Source organism: Centropristis striata, chromosome 1 (genome assembly GCF_030273125.1).
Source record: "Centropristis striata isolate RG_2023a ecotype Rhode Island chromosome 1, C.striata_1.0, whole genome shotgun sequence".
Lineage (NCBI taxonomy): Eukaryota > Metazoa > Chordata > Actinopteri > Perciformes > Serranidae > Centropristis > Centropristis striata.
The window spans coordinates 5,399,199-5,410,198 of record NC_081517.1 but is presented as its reverse complement, the minus strand read 5'-3'; the positions used below and the strand labels follow the sequence as shown (position 1 = coordinate 5,410,198).

General features: G+C 40.5%; 1 protein-coding gene across 1 annotated transcript; it reads right to left on the bottom strand.

Annotated features, from left to right (window-relative positions):
* Positions 1-7,907: 7,907 nt before the first annotated feature.
* On the bottom strand, positions 7,908-10,601 carry adra2c (adrenoceptor alpha 2C). The gene has a single exon (XM_059358406.1). The coding sequence runs from the start codon at positions 10,168-10,170 to the stop codon at positions 8,824-8,826; it is 1,347 nt and encodes a 448-aa protein (XP_059214389.1). The 5' UTR covers positions 10,171-10,601; the 3' UTR covers positions 7,908-8,823.
* Between the last annotated feature and the right edge of the window lie 399 nt (positions 10,602-11,000).

The following is an 11,000-nucleotide window of genomic DNA, read 5'->3' as shown; positions in this document are numbered from 1 at the left end:
GGTCTCTGGTGTGTAGACTCAGTATGAAGTTTCCCCAGAAAATCACATAAAAGCACATTTACACACACATCATATCAGTAAAAGCTGAGGCAGCTAACCTTGTTTATGTCCTTTCTCATAGCTGGTGCATTAAGCTGCTAGTGACTGAGCACATCAACAGTTTTCACTTTAGGAACAGAAGGATTTTCTCTATTGAATCTAAAGCATGGGTCTCAAACTCACGGCCCTTGGGCCAATTGCGGCCCTCGTGACGATATTTTGTGGCCCTCGCCTTGATATGAAAGTTTAATGTGAGTTTTAAATGAATGGCACTTTACCATGTTGATTGTGGAAGGCCCCTTTAATTAATTTTTTTGGTCATTTTGTGTATTTTTTTTTGTCATTTTGTGTCTTTTGTGTCATTTTGTGTATTCTTTTTTGGTCATTTTGTGTCTTTTTTAAAAGGTCCCTTTGTTGCACAAGCTGGAGCTCTGTTTTACTTGTTTCTATGACGACATTAACAACAACAACAGCACAGCGGGTAATGAACAGCCCGGTAGCAGTCGTCCTTTAGGCGCTCGCTATCCCGGTACCTTCTACCATAGATATATTCTTATATATATATATATCTATGCTTTCTACCATCTACAAATGTCATGATGTTCATGTCATCATGAAAGACGTGAATATCGAGCACAAAAAGAAAGGCAGCTAGTAATTTTCTGTCTTTTTTTGGTAATTTTCTGTCTTTTTTTTGGTAATTTTGTGTCTTTTTAAAATAATTTTGTGGGGTTTTTTTTGGTCATTTTGTGTCTTTTTTTGGTCATTTTGTGTATTTTTTTTGGTCATTTTTGTGTCTTTCTTTAGGAATTTTGTATCTTCTTTTAGTAATTTTGATACTGCCTCCAGCGGCCCCCAGGTAATTTGAGTTTGAAACCCCTGATCTAAAGTAATATTTAGGCACAGTTCTGACCAAAGACTGGCACGAGACTCTTTGTGTGAAAAGTTTCAGCGGTGTGGACTGGACCGCCCTAGCTTCACTCAGGCAGCTGGTCTGTCCACTCTCCTCCCTGTGAAACTTCTCTGTGGCATTGAGTGATGCAGAGGGAGCCGGCACTGCCACCAGCCCACTGTTTGGCTCATTTTCTGTAACCTGTTTAAGATGAGAGCAGTGTGGAATTACAACGAATTGTGGGTCAAATTGATCCCTATAAGCGGTTGTTTATTATACCAAAAATGTTCTTCCTCAAGATCCATTTAATATTTATATGTTTCTTGAATTTATAGAAAGTAATGAAATGCCTTGCTGTTTACTGGCTTGCTGCCAAGTCTTCTGCCCTCTGCTAAAGGGGACGTAACATGACTGGACATTATTATCCACTTAAAGAGGGCGGCCTCAACCACAGCTACAGAGGTTATGTGGCTCAGTTGGTGGATCGGTCTCCTATGGATCGGAAGGTTGGTGGTTTGATCCCCGACCATAGCAGCCTACATGTCAGAGTATCCTTGAGCAAGATACTGAACCCCAAATGGCTCCTGATGCTGCGTTCATCGGTGTGAGAATTAATTCCCAATGGTGGCAGGTGGCACCAGTGTGCCCTGGTAGCCTCGGCCACCAGTGTGAATGGGTGAATGAGCGTAGTGTAAAGCGCTGTGGATAAAAGCGCTACATAAGTGCACTCCATTTACCATATATTCTATGTGCAATCATTTTCTGTGTCATCACGAGCGGCAGTGACTGCTTTCTCGTTAATAAACACATTTAGACCTAAAACGGCTCTAAAAAATGCCTGTAAAACCTCTGGGCGATTTTAAAATAACCCCCTAAAAGTTTTTTGTTTCTTTGTTGGAAATTCAACAGAAGTGTCAACGCTTCCTACTAAATAATAGATTTTTCAGCCTCTGTAGCAGATAGAAATGAAATTCAAAAAGTATTTGAGAGCTTATAGCTGTTATATCTGAGCTCCCTCCGCTATAGTTGTCTTCCGCCATGATTTCAGTTCTGGAAAAGTCCCATGTTGCATTGCGACACAATCACAATATATAGTATTGCAATTCTCACCATATCGCAAAATGCTTAAAATTGCAATAATATTGGATCATGACTCAGGTATCGGGATAAAATCGTATCGTGGGGCCTCTGGTGATTCACACCTCTAATATACGATCCCCAGTTGAAAAAAAAGGATTAGGATTAGGGCAAAAAAATCCTGGTAGAGCGTTATAAAAGAAAGTTTGAACAGTAAATACATTTATGTAAATGCCGGAAATGAAGTAGTTACAATGGTCACATGACTGGGGCAATTTACATAAAAACGTAAGTTACGTTAAAAAATGTGATTCACATAACTTAAAAATGGTTTACTTTTGTTTTCACATGGGACGTGAACCCTGCTGTCCTGGATTAAAGTCCACTGTTGTTTGACCAGTGAAATTGGTAAAAATCGCTCATGTCGCTGCCTGTACACACGACCTCTATTGACCTTTTAGACGGGAGAACAGGCAGGTGAGAGGACTACTTAATTATGACTTGATTAAGCAATGAATGTATTTTGAATGAATGATTTTGTACTGAAGTTTTTGATCCATATAAGCCAGGGATGGGCAACTTAAATGCTGGAGGGGGCCACAATTTTTCAAATATTATTTCATATAGAACCGTGCATTTAACCAGATATGATGAAACTGCAATTTTAAATATGTTTACAGTGCAGTAACTTAACATATTCCATGCTCAAAAACATGTACACTGCAAAAAAGATGTGTATATAAACAAGATAAAACACTAAATCTGAGGGAAATAGTCTTGCTGAATGGACAGATAATTTCACTTGACAAAATGTCTTAAATTAAGATTGTTAAATCTAGAAATAAGCATGTTGAACACTTAATATAAGAAATTAACTCTTAAAACAAGATAAATTATCTATTATTATTATCTACTAATTATCTAACACTTCTAAATCGAAGTTTGTTTTATCTTAAGAACCAAATATTGTGCAGTGTATAACAGTATGAATAGGAATACATAAGGTTTGAAAATGTAAATGTTTGATTCTATTGTCGTCCATAGATTACATTCTAACAAATATTAAACTCAGAATCTGCAAATATATTTAATCCATGTCTAATATCTTTTGAAAACTTTTCTCTTTTGTATTTTCTTTTATATAATTAATATAGAAATTTTAAAAAAAAATAGTCTATGTCTAATTATTACAAAGTAATACACAAAGGGTACCTGATATATTCTCTTTCTTGTTCTGGCTGAAAACAATTGAGAGCCTCAGCACTATTCTACTATATAAGCAGTTGTTCACTATAACTGGTTTCCACCAACAACCTAGCTAAATAACTAGCCAGCCACTAAATGAGCAAAAAGTAACAACCTAATGCTTCATTCAGATCACTCTTGTCACAGCACAGGGACACACATTGCTAAAGCCAGATGAATAACAAATTGGTACAGCTTAGTTTTTACAACCAGTGTAGCATGAAAGCATGCTGCAGACAGGATCACCTCATTGGATTGTTTCAGGATCTGTTTCAGGTCTGTATGATATTAAAAAAACACTCAAATGAGATATTTTAAGATGCTACAAAAATAGCATGAAAACCTTCCAGTCATCTAGTGCTGCAAGTTTTCAACTTGGCTGGTTGTGGATCTTTCAACATGGTCTCACAGGAATCTGTGAAATAGCCACGGAATCACTCAAGTTTCTGTGAAACTGACACGGATTTCACATACAAAGTGATTATGTGCATTCACTGAGTGAATATTTAGAAAATAAATAATATATTTCTTGCTAGAAATGTGATCAAAATCCATTTTTATGCAGAAACTAAGTCAAAATATTGATTTTTTTCACTAAAAATGAGAGAACTGTCCGCCATGTTTTTCGTTCTGACCGCCGGGACCTTGAAAGTCACGTGACTTGGAACAAACGAATAGGAAAAAATATCCATGGAATAGCCACGGGATATGACTGTCATTAACTTGCATTGTAGCAAAATCTGTGTCAGTTTCACGGAAATTTGAGTTATTCCGTGGCTATTCCACGGATTTTGAGTTAAGCGAATCTGTGGCTATTTCACGGATTCCTGTGAGACCAGGTTCAGATCTTTACTCTGAACTGGGTTTTATTAATGTTTACTGGAGGGACTCATGTGGAGCAGGTGCATCTATAAAAAAAAAAAAGAAGAAACTTGGGTTCTTGAATTGATTTGATGCGATGCAACCACACAGGTTTGTTCCTGACCACCCATCAGGCTTTGTGAAAGCACTCCTGGCTACGACACAGTGTAGTCTGGTCAGGACACAAAGCAGTTCCATATCTGGAAGATAAATAAATGATGCAGCAGCAGAAAAGAAAATATATTGTTTACACCTAAAATTGGCTGCAGGGTTTCAGACGGTGGGAGAGCCAGAGCTGTCTCAGAACAGGAGAAAACACTTTCTACCTTGTCATTCAAGTAGCTGGCTATAATAGAGATATTTTTGGTCAGGCGAATCTGTCTGTCTGTTTGTTGCATTGTCTGAACCATTTTTTGTGTGATGGGAAAGAAATGCCAAGGGTAAGAAAAAATCCTAGAAGCCTTGTAAGTCTTTGTTTGATTGTGTTCTGACTTTGATCACATTAGTGTGTACACTGTAAGGACTCGTTTTGTCAGCCCGTCTGCAGCTAAGTAATGCTGTCTAAGTGTTTCCTATTTTGAGCCTCATTTAGAAGAAAGCTTCTCACAAGTTCAACACTTTGTGTGTACAGTCAAATCCAAGCTGTCGTAAAATCTTATTGATTAGAAAGTGTTCAAGTCCTGCACACTGTCAGAACATTTTGGTCATTAACCTTCATCATATTCACAATATGAAACAACAGTTTTATAAGAGAGCACTCACAATCGCAGCATGTGGTGATCAGTTTTAACAACACTGTACAGTCGACCTATCACACCAGTTACCGTGACGATGGAATGTAAGAACATTTTCTCAAGTACTGTACTTTACTTAGCATAACTGTATCCCAAATTGGACAAAAAAAATCAAAATTTTACATTAACTACGCATATAAATGATCATGTTATGCTTCCAATTAATTAAATGGTGTGAAACTAAAGTCTAACTTCTTATCTTCCGAACCGTATATTGTTTTAACCGTATACGTTAGCCTTGGGTTTACCAGAGTCGGCTAAAGGACGCTAACGCTGGTGAATTAGCCGTGTGCTAACTGTATCCCAAATTGGACAAAAAATTCAAAATTTCACATTAACTACTGATATAAATGATCATGTTATGCTTCCAATTAATTAAATGGTGTGAAACTAAAGTCTAACTTCTTATCTTCCGAACCGTAGGCCTATATTGTTTTACCCGTGTATGTTAGCCTCTGGGTTTACCAGAGTCGGCAAAAGGACGCTAACGCCGGTGTGCTAACTGTACCGGTGTGCCGGTGAATTAGCCGTGTGCTATCCCAAATTGGACAAAAATTTCAAAATTTCACATTAACTACTAATATAAATGATCATGTTATGCTTCAATTAATTAAATGGTGTGAAACTAAAGTCTAACTTCTTATCTTTCAAACCGTATATTGTTTTTAACGTATACGTTAGCCTCGGGTTTACCAGAGTCGGCAAAAGGACGCTAATGCCGGTGAATTAGCCGTGCGCTAACTGTATCCCAAATCGGACACGTGGATCTCCTCGCTGTAAAACATGAGCTGAGTTTTTCGGGGGAAATTGGATGTTTCTGGGTAAGCCAAATAAACAACACCGTTATCAATCATCGTTATCAACACACCCAGACCGTACTTCTGTCCTTCACAATAAAATACAGTACAGTAAAAATAAAGATGTACTTTTAAGATCGTTACCTGAGTGTCACTGAACGTTCTTACGGCTTTCTCTTATCAGAGTTACTTTGGTGTTGTAATTAGACAAGTAAATCCCCTTGTACATAGATGTAATATCACATGTAGATTGTTAAATATGTATAAATCAATTATACCTACACTGGTGGTGGCGATCTTATTTGAAATTACCATGAAAACACCGCAAAGTGCGACATTGCACATTTGTCCGATTTGGGATTCAGTCTCTGTGAATATTTTCTTTTCATGCCACTTTATACTTCTGCTCCACTACATATCAGACTATTCAGAATATTTTATTACTTTTCTACACTTATCTGACAGCTTTAAGGTTTTTGCACACACCACATATAACAACTAACAGCCTTAGTTGACTGACAATCAAATTTTCAGTTCTCAAAATAATTTTTTATCTAAAAACATTTCAAGGTTCCAGCTTCACAAATATGAGTATTTGTGGCCTTTTTCTTGTGATAATTGTGTTCCAATAATTGTAATGTACTAATGGTGATGTTGAGATTTGGACTGCTGGTTGAACAAAAGAAACATTGTGAAGGTGTCACTTACTGCTCTGACTAATTGAGATGACATTTCATACCGTCGTCACTATTCTTACAAACCAAATATGAATTCATCATAATCTAATGAGGATATCACAATCACATGGGACATTTTTTACTGCACAATGAGTACTTTTACATGTAATACTCAAAGTATTTTTTACTTACATATTTTATATACTAACATTTTCAATGCAGGACATTGTAATACAGGATCTTAATACATCTTCCAATAAAATATATACCTTTTTCTGTTTTATAGGTTGTTGTGGGCGTTGGCACCACTTGAATTTGGAGCCTGACAATCATCTGTCCCAGAATGTTGCAGTTTTAATAAACCCAGTGATGATATTGTATGTGCAGTAAACATGTGATTTCACTTTCCCACTTACATGCCGACCAGGTGTGTATCAGGCAACACTTAGTCTGATTTATTACAGAGCACATACCTAACCTTGAATCTTTATTTCCTGCACTAAAAATATGTCAAGGCATCAATGCTGTTAATATAATTTCTATTAATATCACATTCTTTAGTGGATTATTCTTCCCTGATGCTCTGCAGCCTGAATAAGATCATCTCACCAAGCAGGCTACCTTAAAATAATCACACTTTAAAAGAGATTTGTCACATGTTCTGAGTCACACCAGCAACAGTGACGGTGTAATAAATAAACACTGGCACAGCACTTAAATATATATACAAATATTGATAATAATGAAGAATGCAGTCATGCACTCTTGCCATGTTCAAATGACGAGTTGTAATCTCTTTATTTGATCTTTTGAATGTGCTCAAAGCAGAGAAGTAAACACTTGCTCTTTTAGAAAAGGACAGAGGTTTGTGTAACATGAAAATCTTTCAAAGCGTTGTTCATTTTTACAAACAATACATGTTTATCATATTGATACATGTGTGATTATGAGGCACCACACAATAATACTTTAACTGTCTTCAATTATTTACACAAGATAACAAAAAGCATTAGCCCTTCTGGCTGCAAATGCTTGAAATGTAAAGAGGAAAATATTGGCTGTATAAGTCATTTTAATGTGCGTGTGTGTGTTTAGTAATAATGTGTAGCCTAAGTGTGTGTGTGTGTGTGCGTGTGTGTGTGTGTGTGTGCGTGTGCGTGAGCAGAAGACATTAGAGCAGAGTGTTAAGGTGTTTGGTTTTTACTGTGGCTAAGTGCTTTTTGTGGCCGTAAGGGAGAGAAAAGACGTGTGACAGAAAATAGGATAGAGAGTAGAAAGACGCCTGACCAGAAAGAATCAGGCCATTTGACAAAGCAGGCTTACACACACACACACACACACACACATACACACACAAACACACAGAGTCACTCTCATAGACACATGCAGGCAAGCACTAACTGGCAGTTGGGATGAGATGCGATAAACTCTCCATCTCACTTCATCACCACGGAGTCTCAGCTATACACTTTGTCCTCTTTCTCCTCCACACACACACACACACACACATACACACACACACACACACACACACCAGTATGCACACAGTGAAAGCCTCAGTGGGTGCCCGTGTGCCTCAGCAATCCCTTTGCAATCCATCTATTTTCTCAGAGGGGAGTGTAAGGTGCAAACACACGCCTGGCGAGGAAATTTCCAGTGATGCCACCCTACTGTACACGCCACTGTATCCAGCCCCACATGTACAAGTCCACAAAAAAACACACGTTCCCACAGAAAGTTTCCACTGCAGCTCCCAGTTCACACACTTGAGCCCCGCACAGAACACTGAAGCAGAAATATGACTTTTTAGTTTTTAAGGAAGTCTTTTTTTTTTAAAGTTAAACTGTTTTGCTACTGAAACAGTAAGCAAGGAGCCCCTTCGTCCCATTGGTCATCATGATGAGAGTGTGACGTAATAGAAAGGTAGAGAAAAACGTAGTCAGAGACAGAGAGAGAAGATGGATAACGCTATCCAACGTCACAAGCAACGGTTGTGTGGAGATTGTCAAGGCCTTCGCATTATATTCAGTGAATGAGGTCACATTATAAATCAAGTGTCTCTGTAAACCCTTCGCCTCCTGTGCAGATCATCCATGTGCAGCCGCTGTGGTGTGCATGCATCACAGTAACTGTTATGAGTCAGTTTATTGTATTTCAGTGAGGGGAGAAGAAGTCAATGTGGAGGGGGAAATGAGCCGAAGCCCACATCAGAGTCCGTAAGCAGCCATAATGTCGTTGGATGAAAGCCTCCGCTGTGAGTAAGAGCTGACACTCGTATTATAAACCCTTTTTCTGCACCTTAGTTCAGTCGTCCCTTCATTTCTAGTGCAATCCCTGAAAGTAAAGGTGTGAAAGCCCCCCCAGGCGTGCACTTCATCCTACAGCTCAGAACAGTTTACATTTGTCAAATGTCAGTTACAACCCCATCCATGCAGGAAGCTTTAGAAAGAGCGTTTCCATGACTTACAGAGGATCTTCTGGAAGGCTCTGCGGAAGTCCTGGTTAAAGATGGTGTAGATGACTGGGTTTAGCGAGCTGTTACAGTAGCCAATCCAGAAAAAGAACTTGAAAAGCGGCAGTGGGATCTCGCAGGGTTCCCGGCAGATTCCATACAGGCTGTAGGAGAAGAAGAAAGGGAACCAGCACACGACGAAAACGCCCATAACGACGGCGAGGACGAAGGTGAAGCGTTTCTCCCGAGCGGCGGAGACTTTCTTCCTGCTGGCGGTGCTCCTGCGTTTGCGGCGAGACGAGAACAGCTCCATAGACTTGGAACTGGCACGCGACTTCCTGCTGGAGTATTTAGAGGCGGTGCTGCTTTTCCGGCTGGACTTCCTGTCTTTTCTGTCATCGCGGGGATGTTTGGAGGAAGTGGAACTTTTCTTGGGTTTCTCGTCCGACGAGCTGCTGTCTTCCAGGTCGTCGTCGTGGTCCGTCGGCGGGTGTTTGGGTTCGTTGGGCAGAGGGGATCTGACTCTCTGATCCTGGCAGTGTCCGTTCTCACGTTCCTGCTCTTTCATGCTCCCGTCCCTGTTGGACTTTAATGACTCTCCTCTTCCTGATTGGTCCATCCCATTCTCCAGTGGCGAGTCCACGTCCCTCTTCTTCTCTGACATTGTTCTGGTCCTGGTCTTTGCCACTTGGTAGATGCGGATATAGACCAGGATCATGATGACACAGGGGGCAAAGAACGAGCCAATGCTGGAGTAGAGGATGTACCAGGTCTCATCATTCAGGATACACTGGGGACTGTCCTGGTTGCTGCTCCTGTCCATTGATATCAGCGGTGGGAAGGAGATGACAGCAGAGATCAGCCACACCACCACAATCATCCCTTTCACTCTCTTAGGCGTTCTCTTTAAGTTATACTCTACCGCCTGTGTCACCGACCAGTACCTGTCCAAACTAATAGCACACAGGTGCACAATAGAAGAGGTGCAGAATAAGACGTCCAGAGCCAGGTAGATGTCGCACCAAATTGTGCCAAAAAACCAGAAGCCCATGAGTTCATTAGCCAGAGAAAAGGGCATGACCAGGGTGGCCACCAGTATGTCTGCACTGGCCAGGGAGACAAGAAAAAGATTCTGGGGAGGCTTCAGAGCTCTGCTCGTTAAAACGGCGATCACAACCAAGACGTTCCCGACTATTGTAAACAAAATAAGAAAGCTGACAAGTCCGGCCAGACCCCAGATAGCGAGCTGGCTGTACTGGCTCTGAGAGGTGGCGTTAGAGGAGATGTTTTCTGCCTCTATCCTGTCCTCCAGGCTCGAGCTATTCAGAAAATCCATTTTCAGTCCTTTTTTTTCCAGTCAAGGTATGACTTTTTAAAAATTTAAAATGTGCGGGAATAATCTGCAGATATATCCCATTAGGACATCAGCGCATATTTCACTACAGAAATCTGCTGCAAATTGCATTTTTCTTCTCTCCTCACCTGCGATCTTCCACCTCCTGCACGCAAGTCTCTCCTCTGGAATAAAAAAAAAAAGAGGGAGATGAGGAAAGTCAGAGAGAGGAGGAAAGAATGAGGAATAAAATGCAAAGATTTCTTAAGTCCTTATTCCAAAAGCGTGCAGGCTGTTCAGCAGCAGAATGTCCTCAGTGAGACAGCGGGCTCCCTCCTCAGCGCGTCCTCTCCCATCCCGACTGCGCCCGCATCTCTCCACCTCCGTGTCCCCGCTATGTCCTGAGAGAGGTTTGTAACAACCACGTGTCTCTTTTCCTTTTTTCTTTTTTTTTTTTACATTAGAAAAAACAAGCAGGGACCCGCTCCGCCACCGAGAAGAGATAGGGACGAGAATTAGAGAAGAGATCAAAACGGTGAAATAAGCGCGCAAACTAAACGATAGTTGATCATTTATTCGTGGATATATAATCAGTGCTCCTCCTGCTCCTCCTGCTGCTGCTGCTGCTGCTGGAGGAGCGCTTGTATCATGTGCGTCCACTTTATCTGCATTATCAGATTTGTGGCCGACAGTCTCACATCGGACAGCTGATCAGTGAATCTGTCTCCAGATTTGACTTTTGAAGGTCTGTTTCTGGATGAAGAGCGCGCTCACGTCCATGTTAATAGATAGAGTCAGCGGGAGCTCTTCAGGGGAGGTCACATTGCTGTCAG

What these genes read in the sequence shown, in the direction of transcription:
- adra2c (XM_059358406.1), bottom strand. Translation starts at nt 10,170, where the DNA reads ATGGATTTTCTGAATAGCTCGAGCCTGGAGGACAGGATAGAGGCAGAA.